Here is an 18,196-nt window from a genome sequence, read left to right as displayed (position 1 = left end):
CCCGTCCCCCCTCTCAACGTGCGCGCGCAAGGCGGTGGAGGAAGGCGGGTGGTGGCGATTGCAGCGAAAACGTAAAAAAAAAGACAAAGGCAGCCCCCCCCCCCAATGACGGCCGTGCGTGAGGTTATACGATGAGGAGGTGTGGGTGTGGGTGTGGGTGGTACGCACTCCACGAAGGGCAGAGCAGAGAGCGAGGGAGACGTGCCAAGTCCTACCGTTGCGCCGCTGCCGTGTACGGGTGTCGGCACACACACACACACGCGCGAAGCGGCAGCCGATCAATCACCGATCAAAGCCGTGGGCTGGGGGAGATTGGGGAGAGAGAGGGAGGGGGGCGAGGGAGGGGGGCCCTCAGTGAAAAAACGCCATAAATCTGCAGCAACGCCGGAAGGGAAACACAGGGCTTTGAGGATGACACAAAACGACGTGAGGGGGGAGAGGGGCGCAACACACACACACACACACACACGCCTGTACACCGCACAGAGAGGCAACAAGGGGAAGCGAGTGAGGCAGTTGTGTGGCAGTGCGTTTCTTATCTCACAGCAGCGAGTGAAAACCAAGGAGTACACACGTAGACACGCACACAGCGAAAGTTGGGGGTGGGGTGAATGGGAAGAGGAGATCCGAGCGGTAACGACAACGGCGCAACGTGACGAGGGAGGGGAAGGGGGAACCACCACAACACCACAAAAATGAAAAGAGATCAGCGCTTAGGGCGGTGGGAGAGTGGAGGGGAGAGGAGGGGGAGGAGGGGAGGGTTAACTGCAGCAGCAACGAGGACCCCCAAGACGCACGCGACACGCAAGACAAGAAACGGGCAGCGACACCACACACACACACACACGTACACCGACACACACAGACAGGCACACACGTACACACCCAAAGCTGCAACGCGATGGCGGCGACGTCGACGACGACAACAGCGGCAGCAGCAGCAGCAGCAGAACGAAAGAAAAAGCAATGAATGAAGAACCGATGAGACAAGCACCAAGTCCGTCCTCGTTATTATACGCACGCACTCACGCACTCACGCACACGCACACACGCACACACACCCACACGCAGACGGACAGGCTCATGCAAACGGGCTGGGGTGTGCTACACGAAGGGTGCAGGCGCACAGATCGACGAGAGAGGGAGAGAGGAGACGTACACTAACGGGCGAACGGCAAGGGGGTCGTTACACAAGAGACAGCTCGAGCGAGCCAAGCTATCAAGACGACGATACCCACGCACACACACGACGACAACACCAATACCCGGAGGGAGGATGGAGGAGAGGGGGCGGGACACAGGGATGCGAGAGGACGAGAAATAGAAAACAAAGGCACCAGGAAATGATCGGGGAGGAGGGGGAGGGGGTCTACTCACGGTCGCATCTATGACGTCGGGAGGGGTGGCGAGTGGGGAAAGGGGTAAGGCGCAGAGTGGTGGGGGGGCAAACGTCGAAAGGATACAGCTACAAGGGGGACACACGCATGCAGACTCGGAGCTCTCCCCGAAAAAGAGCGGGGGACGAGGACGAGGACGAGGAGAAGGGGTGGGGTGGGTGGGGTGGGTGGGGAGTACAGAGAAATCAGAGACTCACCAAATTCCACACCGTCGACGGAGCGACACGTTGAGTGCCGGAGGTCAGCGCGCACAACAGCTAAGGGTGTCGACACGAGGGAGAAGGCGTATATGCGAACGCCAAGCGACGGCTCAGTGTGTAGACGCACAGCAGGACGGAGAAGGCGAGAGACGGGGCGGCGGCTGCGGCGGGGGGGGGAGGGGAGGGGCAGGGGGTGAATTCAGTGATACGAAGTGTGAGAGCCAGGCGAGTAGACCACACACACGCAGACTAAAGGAGAGAGACAGCAAGAGCAGGAGCAAGCAAAGGGGTGTTGTACTCGTAGAAGTTGTTCGAGCAGTCGTGGAAGGGATGCACGCGTGTATATATGTGTGTATATAAGGGGAGCAGGTGTGCGGGAGGGGGAGGGGGGGGCAAATAATTCGAATCTACCCTTTTTACTAACCGCGCCGTCATTCAACGTGTGCTCCTCCCTTGCCTCTTCTTGGGCGTCCGTGTATGCAGTCGGAGTAATGCGTGTGCGTGGGCTGTCCCACGCGAACCGAGAGCCGAGGGGTTCGACGAGGGTGAAAGAAAAATACTTTCGGGAAGCGGTGACGGCGCGCCTCTTCCGAGGAAGGCAGCAACGATTATGGTGGCGGAGGGGGGAGGGAGGGAGGGAGCCGACAGTCGGGCCGGAGTGCAGCGAAGGGCAGTCAGGAGAAAAAAGGAATACGCTGGTAGATGGGAGGGGGGAGGGAGGGAGAGCGTTGTGCGTGATGCATGGAGTACAAGAGGAAGGCAAGGTGATGGGCTGGGGCTTGTGTGTGGGTATGGGAAGCTTCCGCACAGGAGTACGCACACGCACACACGCACGCACAGTAGAGTAGGGGAGGGGGTGGGGGCCAAAAGAGAATGCGCCGCCGCAGCAAGGAGAGCAGAGGATACAGAGAAAGTGAGAGACAAGAATAGGTGAGTGAGTGGAGTACATGCAACAACCACCACGTAAGTTCGGGGAGGAGAGTGACAGGTGCTTGTGTGTGTGTGTGTGTGGGCCTGTTGTCACTGATAATATGCGGCCGGCTCCAATGCCTTTGGTAGCCAACGGATATGCCCGCTGGGCACCCTTCGGCAAGGCTCATCTATCGAGTGGCCCGAAGAGGGGCACGTGCAATGTGGGAGTATCCTGTGCGTGCGCTGTCCACAGCGCCACCGTCTCCTTACCAGTGGCGGATGAGGAAGACGTGTGGGAGAGCCCGCCAACGCTCGAGCTGAGCGAGTTCAACGCTGACTTGTCCTTTCTCATCGAGTTCTTCATCGTGTTCAGTTTTCATTTATTGTTCATCGAATGTCCCTCATGACCGGTAGACACGCACACACACACACACACACACACACACAGCGCGTGGCACCTCGGGACCCAGTGCCCCCACTCTCTCTCGATGTGTGGGGGCCAAGCAGCACCCCACCCTCTAGCCCTGCCCAATGCGGGAGCCCGCCTCTGGTCGTGACAGGGACGAGCGCCCACGCCGTAGGGAAAGGCCAGAGCGACGCGTCGCCGCTGACGTCGGCGGTCAGGTCCTGGACGGCGCTGCGTCGGTGCGACCCGCGGCCGTGAGCACGCTTGCGCGATGCGTATGACGGGTGCAGCGTGTCAGCGTGACCCGAACGTACCCCACACCCGGCCCTCGCACTGCCCTGCTGGTGCTGGGGAGCCCGAGCCACCCCGAGGAGGATGCCGCACGTGGCGACCTGGCTAACGGGTGGAGCCGCTGTGAGGCGACCTGCGGGGCTGGCGGTGGGTGGGGTATGAGGCAGGTGTGTGTGTGTGCTCAGGTGACGGGGTCTGCGCACAGCGGTAGCGGCGTGCCTGCTGCTGCTTCGGATCACGCGCCTGAGGTCTGTGCCAGGGCCCGGGCCAGGCGGGAGGGGTAGAGTGGTGAGTGGGGTGGAGCGCAGTTTAGCTCATGCTCGATGGCAGAGAACGGTCACGTATCAGCGAGCATCTCCCAGCTGTTGCATTTACCGAGCCCGTCGGTAGGCGCGCTTCGCGTAAACAGGACTCAAGGAGAGACCGAGGCATCGACGCAGAGGGCACGACGGCGCGGACATCAACGCGAACTGGCAGACACACACGGACATCAGCAAGTAGCGCTTAGCGAGAAGTCAGTAAACACAAGAAAAGGCAAGGGGGAAGGGGAGGGGGAAGGGGTGGTGGGTGGCACGCAGCAAGAAGAGAATATGACAGGGAGAAGGACGGAGATGGCGTGAGGTGAAGGCCATGGTCGGGGCACGGAGGGATTGTGGCGCTGGTGTGGTGCCGCAGCGGTTTTTCCTTTTGGCTGACCGTGGTGGTGAAAGAGGAGGAGCGCGTCGAATTGCGGTGCCTGTGGCTAACACACAACTGGCGCGGATGAACACAAAAGAGCAGCGAACATTGTCCGCAGAGACACATCGCCCGAGTAACCGAAAAAGGAATGTGAGTGGGCAACCGACCTCACCAACGCGAGCCTACATCCGCCCTTCCTCCTCTCAGAGACAGGCAGAGAGGCAGTCGCGGGAGGGGGTGGGTGGGGAGAGGTGGGCTGAGAAAAGCGGCGGAGCACAGACCGAAGCCGACAAGAAATACGAGCAAGACACACGGCAAAGAAGGGAGCGAAGAGGCAGCTGTGAGGACAGCGATGGCAGAGGAAAGCGAGGCGGCGGCGACGTCGCGCGTATCTGCGCCTGTGCACGCGGAGGAGAAGGGGGCAAGGGGCAGAAGGTGGGGGAGGAGGAGGATGACGCAGCGGAGACTCAGCTCTTCTTTTTTTTTTGGCGCATTCCCGTGCATGCATGAGGCATCACCACCCGTACCGCGCACCCTCTGCGTCTCTCGTGTCACTCGCCCCTCTCGACTTGACATGCAGACAGTCCGCATGCAGCCTTGGGTGCGCGCAGCACAGTTTCTCGCAACATATACAGACACAGATGCGCCTGCAGCCACACGCGCACGCAGAGAGGGGGCGAGGAGGAGGGGGGAGGTCGGCGCCGTAGAGTGCGTGACGCAGGCAGAGATACATGAGCAGAGATGTGTGCGCGGCGCCTTGGCAGTGTCCTCCCCCCTTCCCACTGTGGCGTGCTCGTGTGCTGACTCTCACGCGCTCATGCACTCGCACAGCCTAGGATGGACGGAGTTCAGAAGAAGGGAGTGAAGTGGACGGTGACGCATAAGGGTGTGTGCCCCACTAGCAGCTGTCAGGGGAGCGTGTTTGAATGTTCTTCCACAGCTGGTAGCTGCCGGACACGACCCCAATAACGACCACGACACACCCGTAGAAGCCGAGACCGAAGACGAGGATGTACTCCCAGAAGCGAAGCGTTCGACCCTTCCGCAGCGCCCAGCGTTCGCGTCTGACGTAGTCCAGCGCGGCGGGCACGACAAGGCCAACGATGCCGCAGCCAAGCGAGCCGGATATGGACAGGACAAGTCCGTAGTACGGAACAGTGAAGGCGGCAGAGGCACTCAGAATGAGGTATGAGATACGCAGCAGGTTCGGCTTGACGTCCCAGTAGTGAGTGAGCCGCGTAATCCCTAGCAGTTGCCGGTCCGATAGCTCGCACAGCGGGAACGTGTTCTGCGGGATGATCGTGAGTGATGCGAAGAAGAGCAACGCGCTCGCCGCCGCCCGCAGTGGGCCGGGCTTCAGTGACACCGTCATGACGGAGCAGGTGTGGCTGCCGTAGGCGATAAAGCCGCTGAGGCCGAAGGCCATGAGAAGCGCCCACGAAATCGCCACCGACACACGCAGCAGCTTGAGATAGCGCTGCGGCGCCATGACTCGCTCCACCGTGATCGTCGAGCCAATACCGGTGAAGGCGTACACTGTTACACCGAGTGCGACGAAGAACTCAGATGGCGAGTTGGGCCACAGCTTCATGGGCAGCTGAGGCTTGTAGGTGAAGTCCACGCACATCAAAATGACGGAGTTCAGCACGAGTGTGTTGGACATGATCGCCAGTGGCTGCTGGCTGCGTGCGTTCTTCATGAGGACGAGCGGAAGGGCGATTAAGGAGGGCAGAATGAGGCCCAGCGCCTGCGCACTGCCACCCTTCATGCCCATGGCACCGAGCAGCACTACCGCGTTCGACGACGAAAATGCAATGAAGCCGACGAGGTGGATAACACCGTAGAACAAGTTGATCATCGGATACCACTTGCCCCATATCATGAGCGGCACCTCACCGTACAGGACAACCTTGTGCGCGTTCCTCATCTGGTTCTTCGCCCCAAAGTACGCCTCCGTCGCGTACTCGGACGTGATGGCGACAGAGGAGAGGAGCGCGATACCGCCGATCAGCCCGGCTTGACGGAACACGAAGGGCATGGACAGAATATTCGTGTGAAAGAAGCTGCGGAAGGTGTTGCTGAAGTCCGTGAAGAGCTGCTTCAGATCATCGGACATCACGGTGGGCGGAATCGCGTCCACCACCAAGTCGGGCAGCCTGTCGATCGCGTCACCAATCTGCTGGGCACCGACACCGACGGTGCTTGACACCGTGCTCGCGGCGCTCTTCACGGCATCGGGGATCATGTTCGACGAGGTATGTGACACCGCGTTGACGGAGCGCGAGAACCACTGCGTCACGCCGGTGGGGAGGATTGTGTGCAGGGTATCCGAGACGAAGTCGCGACTGTTTGCGGCGATAACCCCATCGACGTCCCCCGCATCGTTGCCGACAGCGGCGCCGGCGACCATCTCGTTGTACGCGCGCAGACGCGCCGCTTGCTCCTCCTCGGCCGTGAGCCGCAGCGCATGGGCGTGGTGGACGCTGTTAGCACCGCTACATTCGTCCCTAAGAGGACGGCCGCCGCTGCAGTGGGCTGCTTCTCGATCCCTGTTGCTGCCCGACTGCACCGCGCCGCTGCTTCGGTGGCACAGTGTTGTAGAGGGGTTTGTGTGATCGCCTGTGCCGTTGGGCGCGAGCTCACCAGGCGACTTGGGTTGGGGTGTTGTGATCCAGGTGCGGTGGAGGCCGTCTGCGGCCTCGCCCTGCTCCGTTTCCTTGAGCGATGAGGTGTGACAGTACCGCTGCCCAGCGCTCGCACCAGGGGCACGCGATGATCTGTCAGTCTCGTCCATTGCGCGCGTGAAGTCACCGAGTGGTAGGGAGGAGGGGCGGAGCGAGTAGCGTGGCTGCCACTCCTGCTCTGCCACCGCCGTCGCGTTTGGGCACGTCGGCGTCATCGGAGGCGACGACAGAGGGGTGAGGGGTGGAGAAAATATCTGCGGGCTCGTGCGGTGGCCGCCCTCCGCCGCGGCGCCGCTGTTGCCGTTGAAGCGCATGTCCGCTGTCTGGTGTGAATGACACACACACACACACACACACACACACACACACACGCACCGCGCTTGCCAGCGAGGCTGTTCGGCTTGTCTTGGCGGAGGAGGGGAAAGGTTGGGGTGGTGGTGGCGGTGGTGGTGACGGACAGACGGCGGTCTCAGGGAGGGGGTTTGCTGTGCACGACTAGGCTGGGAGAGACGCAGCCACGTGTAGAAGGGATAACACACACATAAAACAGATACACGATACTTAAAAGAGAGAGAGTGAGGGAGGGAGGGACACTGTATGAAGCGACGACGGCGATGGTGAAGGGCGGGTGAGTGGACGTCGGAGGTGTGCGTGTGCTGGGGGAGGGAGGCGATGAAGAGTCCGCCGACAGAGAGAAAGAAAGCACACGCACGCGCGAATAGGTGAGAGGATGCGGGGGGTGGTGGATGGAGAGTGGGGCAAGACGGCCTCCGGCTTCACGCCGACAGGTGCGGCCTCCTTTTTTTTTCGGTGCAACGCGAACACACAAAGTCCCGTGCACAGTGGGCGGTAATGACTTTGTGAGCTGCAACAGGCAAAGGAAGAGGAGATCAGCAGCAGCAGCAGCAGCACAGATGTGACGGTAAATGGAGGAGGGGGCGGAGGCGTGTGTGTGTTGGGTGTGGTGGGGAGGGGAGCCTGCGCGGGGCTATTCGCATGTCGTTACGGGCCTCCTGTGCGTAAGTGCATACATATACTTCAGTGAGTCTCGGCATCCGTGTGCAGTCGCCGCCTGGCGCATTGGGTGTGATGCGCACTGCGTAGAGGTTTGAAAGACCGTTGCCAACTCTGGATGCTCTCTGGAGAAAAGATGGACGAGGTGGGGTGAGAGGAGATGGAAGAAGCAGAGCAGGAGCAAGGCACACAGGGCCCACCAAGCACACGCACACGCACCACTTCAGAGTTTCTCGGTCAGATGTTTCGCAGAGGGAATGGTGGAAAGGGAAAATGAAGGAGCGCTGATGCCGTCATCGAGGCAGCGCGAGTGGGGCAGGCACTCGCGTGTGCACACACAAGGTTTGTGTCCGTGCGTGTGTGTGTGTGTGTGTGTGTGCCTATTTCTCTCGATGTTTTCTTCTGCTTCTTCTTTTTCTGTTGTTCGTTAACGTTAACGAGGTTGTCGTGGACAGGCCTGGGATGCCTTATGCACACAAGAGAGGGGTCGGTACATCCTCCTCATCCGCAGACGGATATACATATCGCGAAAAACAACAACAACATAAGGGCTGACGCGGGTCACTTATCGGTCGCACAGCGCACGGGAGATGGAGAGAACGCGCGAGGGCGGAGTGGGGGTATGGTTGTGTACACAGCAACCCACACACACACACACACACACACGGACACAGAGGGCGCCTCTTTCAGAGGAGCCTACCGAGTGGGCGCACAAAAGACACACCGGAAAATAAACAACCGAAACCACTAATATATATACAAGAGCGAGGCAAGGAGAAACATAACAGGACTGGAGCTTGGACGAGACTGACCCACCCTCGTACTTACGTACCCCCCCCTCCGCCTGCGTCTCTGGCGAGGTGCTCTCTGGAAATTGGCAAACGAACGTGAGGGGTGGAGGGGGTGGGTGGGCGAGGGGAGAGTCCGCGGCACAGAAGAGGCGTGCCCTCGCTCGCCATAACGTCACACACACACACACACATACACGCACTTAAAGAGCACGCAACCAACCACCACCATGCATGCGCATCTATGTGCTCGGACGGCAGTGGTGCATAGCAAGCATCCGCGCCTGCACCCGATGCGGGGAGCTTCGGGGTTACAGAGAGGTGGGGGGAGGGGGCGGTTTCCTGGTAGTGCTCATATTTATGGCGCCTGTCAAGATCGGGCTGCGGCGGCCGCTGACTGGCGTTGGAGATCGGCTGCTGCTCCAACTGCCAGCGGCCGGCACATTGAGGAGAATCTGCTGTGGGCTCAACATCAGTTGCGGCGGCGCTGTCGACAGCACCGGCCCAGGCAGACCTGTAGCTGACAATGTAAAGCCGCCACCGCTGTGCTCCGCGGGGGTGATATCGGTCTCCTCGCCGCTCTCCTCGCCGCTCACGGCCGGACCGTAGTTGCTGCTGTTGGTCGTACCTCCTCCGTCGCCACCGGCGCCGTGGCTTCGGACGCGGTGGCGGTGACGCATGGTCGTCTCGGCGCCGCAGGCGACCCTGTAGGTAGGGAAGCCGCTGGTTGGGGAGCAGCCAGCGGCGCTGCACCCCAGTGCATGCGCTGTCGCGCTGTTGTTCACAAACATTATATCCATGCCGGGCCCATCCTGAGGGGTGTACTCCATGCCAATTAGCTCCTCTCCCGCCTGACTGCGGATGGCCTCGCGGTCTGTCATCCCACGCCGCACGTGCAGCTGACTGGGACTGACTTCGCTGCCGCGCGGCAAGGCGGTCGGTGTAAACGGCTCGGGTGAGGCCAGAGGCATCGGCAAAATACCGAGCAGAAGATCGTCCACCGTCTCGCCGCTGTTGCGCTCTTCATCCGCGTAGAAGACGCCCTCGCTCAGCGCGCTGTCGTTGACACCGTCGCCCGCGCCGGCCTCCGCGTCGTCACCGGAGGACACCTCGCATTGCACAATGACGCCTTGAAAGCCGTTGCGGGCAAAGATGCGGCAGTACAGCCACGAAACACCACTTCCAACAACAACGAAGCCAACAAGCGCCACGCCTATGCCGAGGGAGGTCATGGCTGACACGATCGATGCCATCAGCGAAAAGGCCGCCGCCGGCAGCAGCACAATTGCCGTCATGCAGGTGCTGAAGGGGAGTGCGTAGGGCCGTGGCAGGTCTGGATAGTCGATGCGCAGCTTGACGAGCGACGCATAGATGAGTAGCATGCGGAGGCAGTAGATAGACTGACACAGCGATACGACGCTGGTGAACTCCATGCTCACGCTGAAGACAAGGGTGACGAGGGAGTTGATGAGGATGGCCGGGATGGGAGTGCCGAGGCGCGGATGGTAGTAGCCAATCACCCTCGACACCTTCTTGGGGAACATCTGCATCGTGCCCATGCCTGCCAGCAGGCGGCTCGTGCAGCACATGCTGGTCAGGGTGAAACCGATGCCGCTGAGCAGCGCGCCGGCGAACAGCATGTACTTGAGCCAGTCACCGGCGATTATCTTCGCCACCTCAGGCCAGTGCCCCGCCTTCCACTTCGAGTAGTCCTGATCAATACCCATGGCGCTCACGCCAGCGAGCATCGGCATGACGTAGCCGACGTACGTGCTCAGCATGAGCATCATCATGGCCTTTGGGAGCGCCCTGCGCGGGTTGGCGACTTCCTCGACGACAGCGCCAGCATTTTCAATGTTGGCGTAGTTCCAGCTAATGATGGAGAAGAACTCGGCCCACTTCACCTTCGTCACGTCCACATACAGCACCGCCTTGTTGAAGCCCCTCGAGAAGAGCTGGATCACCGTCAGCAGCGAGAAGGGCAAAATGGTGATGGCACAGAGGATGAGGGAGGAGTTGCCGACGATCTCGACGCCGATGCAGTTGAGCATGCAGCAGAGCGCCACCACACCGACCTTCACACCCGCCACCGGGGCGCTTTTGAGGTTGCCCAGCTGCTGCGCGTACTCGGCCGTGAGGTTTGGGTACGTGGCATTGCCGATGAAGGTGATGAAGATGGTCGCCAGAATGCACATAAACGACACGAAGGGGGGGAACGCCGCGTTCGCCCACATCAGCACACCCGAGTTGCTCGGCACGGCGGTGGACAGCTCGGCGACAGCCAACCCGGTAGGGAAGGCCCACATCCACGGCAAGATACCACACACAACAAGCGTGATGAGGGGGCCAGCCGACCCGATGCCATCCTCGAAGCCGTAGCCGCCGCCAACACAATTGGCGAACATGATGCCGAAGAGAGCGATGGTGCTGAGAGAGCCGCGATGGGCGACACATTCGCCAGCGCGGCGCACCCACTCTGGGCGCCGAATCACCTCCTTGGTGCGGCGCAGCTCCGGGTGGAAGATGGCTTCAACGTGGCGGCGCGAGCGACCCGACTTGCCGTTCGCAGAGGTGGCCAGCTTCTCGTCTTCGCTGCGACCGCAGCCGAGCGAGATGCCATTCACGCTGACGACATCTTTCGTCTTTGACGGTGCGTGGACGAGATCGCTGTCGTCAGCGTGTGCATCATCCGTAGCTGCACCGCGTTCGCGGGCATGGCGCATCCCACCCAGTGTGTGTGGGGGGGGGTGAGGTCGGCGGACGATCGGTGAAAATCGGCGGAGGAGAGGGGCAGATACAGCACAGCCGCCCGCAACAGCGAGTTTGAGGGCGGGATGGCAAACACGCGGATGTAAGAGAGAAAACGAGCAAGGGAGGGGGAGGGGCCGATTATGCCGGCGTGCACACACAGCGAAGGCGGCAACGGCGTCAAGCCAAGAATATTTAACGAGAAATAAACAGCAAAGTTTGAGGCGCCTGCGAGATGTGGTGAGTGTGGTTGTGCCACCACCGCAAACAACCAACACAAGAAGTAGGACAGAAGTACACACACACACACACACACACACACACACACACACAAGACTAGACACAGCTAGACGCACGCAGTGCCTCCTTGCACTATAGTGGAGAGGCACGAATGCGGTATCGGTGTGCCTTGTGTGCGCGTGGATCTCTGACCGCGTGTGCGGATGCGGACGGCCCTTGGCCGGCGCGAATAAAACTAATGACACAAGTGCTGCAGCGAGACAGAGTGGGGGACGAGGGGGAGGGGATGGGCGAGTGGGTGGGTGAGCGGTGGATCGATGGCGAGGGCAATGACACACGAGTTGTGATCAGCTCAGAGACCGAAGAGGACACACGCTGACAGGCCAGAAATCCAACGACGAGAGCGAAAGGACTACGGAGAGAGGACAGAAACGGAAAAAAAAATGATGAGCAGCGACAAGTGGCTTGTGCGTGTAGTCCGTGCTTGTGCGCTAGGTGGATATGGCCCACTGGTTGGGGGAGCCGCACGTATGGGTGTCTACGACTGCTGCTGATGCGTGCAGCCAACAGAAGAAAGATGCAGCGCACACGCACGCTGCTAGAGTGACAGGTGTGGGGGTGCACTCAAGGAAAACAACGCGGGACGACAAGAAGAAGCGCGAATGGGTAGAGAGGGAGGGGCAGGGCGCCAAGCTGCGATGTGGGGTAGAAGGGCTGGGCTTGGCTCGGTGGGTCGAGGTCCCGAGAGAAGAACGACGACGCAACGAGAAGCAGAAGAAGGGGGAGAGAGAGGGCGGATGTGTGTCAACGAAGAAGCGTCGGCAGCGTCGGCAGGTGGCCCTGTGCACGCGTGTGCCTTTATCTATGTTTGTCCGCCTCCCCTCCTGTCTCCCCTTCAGATATATATATATATATCTGCCCCCGCTCTTCCTCTGCACAGGCGGAGACGCCAAGGAGAAGCTCGTACGCGCGTGTGGGAGGGTAGGTGGGGGGAGGACCGTGTGATAAGGGCCAGGGCTGTGGCGGTGGTGGATGTGGCGGAGGGAGCTAGAGGGGCTTGGGGGGTCGGTGGGTGGGTGGGGAAGTGACAGATCGTTATAGAGGTGTTTGTGGGTAGGCGGGTCAGTGAACGCGTGGTGGTGTGGTGTGGGTGAGAGAGAGGAAGGCAAGAGAGGTTTTGTACTGCGTGTGGCCACTGCCAGAGTCGGTGCGGAAAAGATGGCGCATGCATACACGCACACGTGTATGTGTGTCGGTGATGGGACGGCGTCGAAAGCCGGCAGGAGAGAGAGGAAGACGGGGAGGGTGTGTAGGGGGGAGGGGAGGAGGGACGAAGCAGAAACATGAGTGAGTGTGCGCTCGCGCATCCACACAACAAGAACACCCGCACACGCTGAGACACAGGCGCCGCATCGAGGCTTCGACGCGCTACACATGTGCCTGTGTGTGTGTGCGTGGGGTGGGTCGTGATGCTGTCTACTACCTGTTCGTGCGCGCGCAAGTCCCACGTTGTCTGCTTCACACGTTCGGCGCTGTACTCGCTTTGTTCAATCGGAGAAGACCATCACCCTGTGCAACACATAAACTCGCGAACTCCCTCTGCCCTTCCATCCATGCACCCCCCCCACACACACATAGATATATAGATAGATATACAGATAGGCAGGCCAGCCCAGCGGGCAACGCACGGACGGACGGGCGCACGCATCGACACACCTGCACGCGCCGAATCCGATGGTATGCCCCTTCATCTTTTTCCTCTTCGCTTGTTGGACTTCGCCGCCGTACATCAGATCGCCCCCGCCACCCCCCAAACACACACACACACACACACACAGGGAAGGACGCAGATACGGCCTTGACAGAATAAAGGAGCACACGCACACAACCCAAGGAGAACAATAAGAACGAAACCGCGCTGAGTCTTGCGCACGCACGCACGCACACGCGCACACCTGCCCAGACAGACGTGGTGGCCTGCTTTAGGGAGGAGAGAACACGAGGGGAAGGAGTGGGGGAGGGCAATGGTGTACGAGAAAACGAGCAAGGAGGTGGAGGAGGGGGGAAGGGGAGGGGGCCGCGGATGGCCGCTAGTGATGACCCCCTCCTCCCCTCCACCCTCACCTCCCCCACCCTCACCGTCCACACAGCCTCGCGCGCGTACACACGTTGAGGCTGGAGGACGGAGCCGGGAGGGAGGGGATGTTTGGCATACCTGTATATGCTTGGAGAGCGACGCCCCTACGGCCGCTCACCTCACGCCGGGGCCTGCGGTTGAGCGTGGATGTCACTTGAACGCATACGTGCGGCATATGTCAACGAGGGATGTGTCTTCGTGCGGCTGCGGGGCCCGTGCCGAGACCTTTGTCTTCTATCGGTCTTCCTCTCTTCCTGTGTCTCCTCTTCTGAGTGCGCAACGTATATATCAGTCACATACCCCCTACACACACACACACACACACACACACACACACACAGGCCCCAAGCGCACGCGGAGGCTTTACGACTCCAGAGCCTGCTCCTGCTGGCGCTGGCGCTCCGCCTCGGCCTGCTCCTCCGCCTCCCTGGCCTGGTCAGCGCGTTCGGCGTGCGGCTTCAGTTCACTAAGGGCGAGAATCTGAAACTGAGGCGTCGTCTTGGGGTGATGCTTGAACGGGTCGAGCAGCTGATCAACGTTCGAAGCGGGCACCTTGCGCATCACCGCCACCTCCACCCGGGCGAGGTCGATCTTTGCCGTGTCCATCGTCTTGCCCAGCACCCGCAGTGCCAGCAGCATGCCATCCTCTAGCGTCATGTTCTCGTGCCAGTCCTTCTTCAAGAGTGAGTGCGCCACTTGATCGTTCTGGCCGATCGCGTACGCACTCCATGCGCTGTAGTCACCGCTTGGCTCCGTGGAGTAGAGCTGATAACCATAGTAGCGGTCCCACCCGATGAGCAGGAAGGACACACCGTAGGGGCGCACACCGCCGTACTGCGTGTAGAGCTGCTTCTCGTCACACAGGATGCGGCAGAGATCCTCGATCGCCATCGGCTCCTGGAAGGTGTACTGGTGGCGCAGTGCCGAAAGCCGAGCGTAGTTCAGTAAGGCGTACGCATCCGACGTCACGCCCGCCACGCTGCAACCGATGTGCTCGGCGATCTTGTACATCTTCTCCCCGCTGGTGTTCTTGTCCTGCATATTTTCATTATCAAAGAGCGGGTGTGGCACCATCTTCTCACCCGCCAGCACGACGCCGTCCTTCGTGCACACGCCGATGACGGTGCCGGCCTGCTGAATCGCCTCCACGGCGTACTCCACCTGGTAGAGGCGGCCTTCAGGGGAGAAGGTGGTGGTGCGGGAGTCGTACCGGTGAGACATGGTGACGATGCGCTGTGGTGATGGTGGTACGCTGTGGCACAGAGCAGCTGGTTGTTCCAATGCGTGCTTGTCTGCGGAGAGGCGGAGGTGTGTGTGTGTGGGGGTGGGTGGGTGATGGGGACCACAGAGAGCCACGAAGACAAGGAAAGACTGGCGAACAGAAGTAAATAGAGAGAGGGAGAGGATGCAGAGTGGCTGCACAGCGATACAATGCTAGAGATGCCATGCAGGGATCCACCCGTTATCGCGTGTGCACGCACACGCACACACGCGCGCGCAGGTAAGGGGCAGAGGGGGTGGGAGCAAGAGGCGAAAAGGGAGGAAGGGTGTGCGTGGAGGAGAGTCGCGCGGATGAAGGCGGCGACGGAATACATTCTCGAAGCAACGCGGGTGAATCGGCAAGACGCGCCTCTCGCCGTTCGCTCTGAGAAGTGAGCCGGTGTGAACGAGGGGGCGATGAGCCCGTGCCGTCCTGCACATCGACGCATTCCTGAAGGGCCTGCCCTTTGATGCCCTTCATCTTCGGCTGCGCTCTTCCTGCCATCTTTCGGTGCTGAGGACACAGGGCGGAGAGGCTGTGCGTCTTTGTGACGGGTTGCTGCTGTGCGGATGCGCACATGCAGCGTGTGCAGTGAAGTAAGGAGGATCTGACAGAGTGTGGAGGAACACACACACACACGGAGAGAGAAAGAGGGCGGGTGCGAGAAGATCGATTCTTGGCGCAGCTCAACAGCCTCCCGGGACAGGCGACTCGGCACGCGCACTACTCGCCCCACGGCTGTCCAAGCACTTTGATCTTCTCCTTTTTCAGCAGCAACTCCGCCTCCACCAGGCGCCAGAGCGACGTCAGCTCATCGAAGGAAAGACCGAATTTGGTCAAGCCGATCCCGAAGGTGTGTCGCCGTGCCGCCTCGACCGTGCGCAGGTCGCTATTACTATGGAAGAGGCTAGCGGTCATGGCGTCGTACATGAAGCAGCGAACCTCTCGCGAGCGCTGGAGGAGGTAGTACTCGGCATCGCGAATATCCTCTGAGGTGATCGGCGGTGAAGCGGCCTCACTTGCGCCATCCTCGCCATCGCGCTCATGGATGCTGGAGTGCCCCGCGCAGTTCGGTGCTACGGCTCGCTCGGCCGCAATGTTGCCTGTGCCGGGTACCACCACCTCCTTCTCGCTTTCTTCATACATGCTAAAGTTCGTCCGCACTTGGTTGTCACGCGAGCCGCCACTGCGGCCGCCTCGCCTGGGGTTTTCCTGCGCGAGCAGACGCCCAAGAATGTGCTCTCGCAGCTCCTCCACATCCGCCTCCGTCGCGGCGTGCTGCAGTGCTGTGTAGATAAGGGATGGATCGGGGCTGGTGAGAGCAGCGCATCCCGCGATCCAGTCGCGCGCCAGGCGGCTCCCCCCGGAGGCGTGCACGAGGGCTTTGCAATAGAGCTTGCGTGTGTCCATGGCGTCGTCCTCGTAGGCGCTGTCCCACGACCCCATCGTCGGCGCATCATCAGCGCCGTAGCGCAGTTTGTTCAGCCAGTGGCCTGCTTGCTGAGAGAGGCACCGACGCGCTGTGCAGAAGGCCGAAGGCGACGTCGTAGCTACGGAGGCGGCGGATGCGCGTCGCCGAAGGGGGAGAGAGAGGCCATGGGTTTCCTGCAACGGCCGCACAACCCTGCTGAATGGTGGTGCGAGCCGCATGATGACACCTACGACAACGCTGCCAGCGACACTGAGCGAATGAATGGAGACTGTCGCGGCTCTGGAGGATGACGCGGTGGATGTGCGCGCACGCGATTTCTTTCACGCGGCTCCCACAAGGCAAGAGGGAAGGATGTGGAAGAGAAACTTGCACGATTGCTGTTGTGGCTACTGTGCACGTTGATGTGCCGAGTACACGCCTGCGCACTTGCACGCGCGCGTGAGAGGAGAAACCATGCGGAGCCTCTGCCGTGAATGCACCGGCTCTCCTGCGCTTCCGGCGCGATGCGAAGGAGGAGGTGTGCGTACCCTCGCTCTCGCACGGCTTATTCTCGTTCTTCTGTTTCTTGTGAGCACCGACATCCGCACACAGACACACGCTTTCCTGTCCCTCTCTTGTCAACCGCCTCCTCCTACGTGTCGTTCTTGGGCTTGATCTTCTTCTCCGACGCAGCGGCTGCTGTCATGCGGTCCTTGCGGTCCTCGTGCAGCGACGGGTCGACAGCGGTGCAGATGTGATGCATGCGGTACACATCACAGATACCGTGTATATCATTTCCAGGATGATTCGCCCACGCACACGCGCGCACGGCTGCCTCGGCCACCACGTCCACGCTCACCGGCGGCATTAGCACCTTGCCGCCACCGATGGCCGTCAGTAGCTTGTCCAGTGGCAGGCCGATCCAGCCCAGCGGTAGGGAGAGCGTGCTTACGGCGTCGGGGTTCACGGCGGAGGTGACGAGGACGTGGCGCGTGCCGTAGATGAAGCTGGGCCGCAGCACCACTCCTTTGTTGCCAAGGTTCTCCAGAACAGCCTTCTCGCCGATGCGCTTACCGTGGAAGTACCCCTTCAAGAGATGCTTGCTTCCGAGGATGCGCCGGGAGTAGAGGTTGTACGGCTCCGCCGACACGTACACTACCTTCTGCACCGCCTGCGCCAGCTTCGGGTGAAAGACGCCGGCCGCAATGTTCGTCATGACATCTCCATTAACCTGCCGCGCGTCCTCGTAGTTGCGCGTGAGGAGGCCGACGGCGTTGACAACCGCTGTGGCGTCTGGGTGGTCATGCAGAAAGTGAAACACTTGGTCCCTGCTTGTGGCGTCGATGCTGACAAACTCCAGCGCGTTCTCCTCGTCCATCTGGTGCACCATCTTGGCCAGCTGATCCGCTGACGGGCGCTGGTGAGTGCTGCCGCTACTGCTGCTCGCAGGTGACGATGCTACAGACGACTGAGCCATCATTGAGGTTCCACTCATGGATTCCCGCGCGGCAGCTGGCCCACCAATCATGCGCACTCGCTTGAACAGCGTGTCCATTGGCGAGCCAAGTGGCGGTGCCCCGCCTCGGGTCGCGATAACAACGCGGTAGCCACGACTCAGCGCCTTTTGTGCCACCAACGAGCCCACGAAGCCGGTGCCACCAAACAGAAGAAGTTTCTTGTGCATTGTGTGTACGTGTGTGTGTGTACCTGCGAGCAGGGCGGCACGACCACGAAGACTTCGCTTTAAGCAGGGGAGAGGGGGGAGGGGAGGAGTCCAACTCTATGCAGCCACTTGTGTGTGCGTGTGTGTGTGTGCACACGCGCGTGCAGCTCCCGGGAGGATGCACACATACACAGGCGGAAAAGTGACGACCTTTTGCACGCATTTCGATATACATGCTCATGTATGCGTGCATCGCGTAGTCTGTGAGGTGGTGGGGAAGGATGTGCGAAAGAGGAGAGTGCCACAGCGCGTCCCCGCCTTCCCTCCCTGTCACATCATTGCCGTCCAGACGGCAAGGCGCGTACG

The 18,196-nt window shown here is 60.8% G+C and overlaps 5 protein-coding genes across 5 annotated transcripts; all 5 read right to left on the bottom strand.

The window, feature by feature from the left end:
• Nucleotides 1-4,782: 4,782 nt before the first annotated feature.
• On the bottom strand, nucleotides 4,783-6,882 carry LMXM_14_0330 (hypothetical protein, unknown function; the record flags this gene model as incomplete). The annotated part of the gene is made up of 1 exon (XM_003873354.1): nucleotides 4,783-6,882. The coding sequence occupies one exon, from the start codon at nucleotides 6,880-6,882 to the stop codon at nucleotides 4,783-4,785; it is 2,100 nt and encodes a 699-aa protein (XP_003873403.1).
• Nucleotides 6,883-8,681: 1,799 nt separating this feature from the next.
• On the bottom strand, nucleotides 8,682-11,093 carry LMXM_14_0320 (putative amino acid permease; the record flags this gene model as incomplete). Its single annotated transcript, XM_003873353.1, has 1 exon — nucleotides 8,682-11,093. The coding sequence occupies one exon, from the start codon at nucleotides 11,091-11,093 to the stop codon at nucleotides 8,682-8,684; it is 2,412 nt and encodes an 803-aa protein (XP_003873402.1).
• Nucleotides 11,094-13,858: 2,765 nt separating this feature from the next.
• Nucleotides 13,859-14,716, bottom strand: LMXM_14_0310 (putative proteasome alpha 3 subunit; the record flags this gene model as incomplete). Its single annotated transcript, XM_003873352.1, has 1 exon — nucleotides 13,859-14,716. The coding sequence occupies one exon, from the start codon at nucleotides 14,714-14,716 to the stop codon at nucleotides 13,859-13,861; it is 858 nt and encodes a 285-aa protein (XP_003873401.1).
• A 763-nt stretch (nucleotides 14,717-15,479) lies between these two features.
• LMXM_14_0300 (conserved hypothetical protein) lies at nucleotides 15,480-16,202 on the bottom strand (the record flags this gene model as incomplete). Its single annotated transcript, XM_003873351.1, has 1 exon — nucleotides 15,480-16,202. The coding sequence occupies one exon, from the start codon at nucleotides 16,200-16,202 to the stop codon at nucleotides 15,480-15,482; it is 723 nt and encodes a 240-aa protein (XP_003873400.1).
• Nucleotides 16,203-16,819: 617 nt separating this feature from the next.
• LMXM_14_0290 (conserved hypothetical protein) lies at nucleotides 16,820-17,662 on the bottom strand (the record flags this gene model as incomplete). The annotated part of the gene is made up of 1 exon (XM_003873350.1): nucleotides 16,820-17,662. One exon carries the CDS (start codon nucleotides 17,660-17,662, stop codon nucleotides 16,820-16,822), a length of 843 nt encoding a protein of 280 aa, XP_003873399.1.
• Nucleotides 17,663-18,196: the final 534 nt, after the last annotated feature.

This window comes from Leishmania mexicana, chromosome 14, assembly GCF_000234665.1.
Source record: "Leishmania mexicana MHOM/GT/2001/U1103 complete genome, chromosome 14".
NCBI classification, from domain to species: Eukaryota; Euglenozoa; class Kinetoplastea; order Trypanosomatida; family Trypanosomatidae; genus Leishmania; species Leishmania mexicana.
The sequence above is the reverse complement of the archived record's forward strand: the minus strand, read 5'-3'. Positions and strand labels throughout refer to the sequence as shown.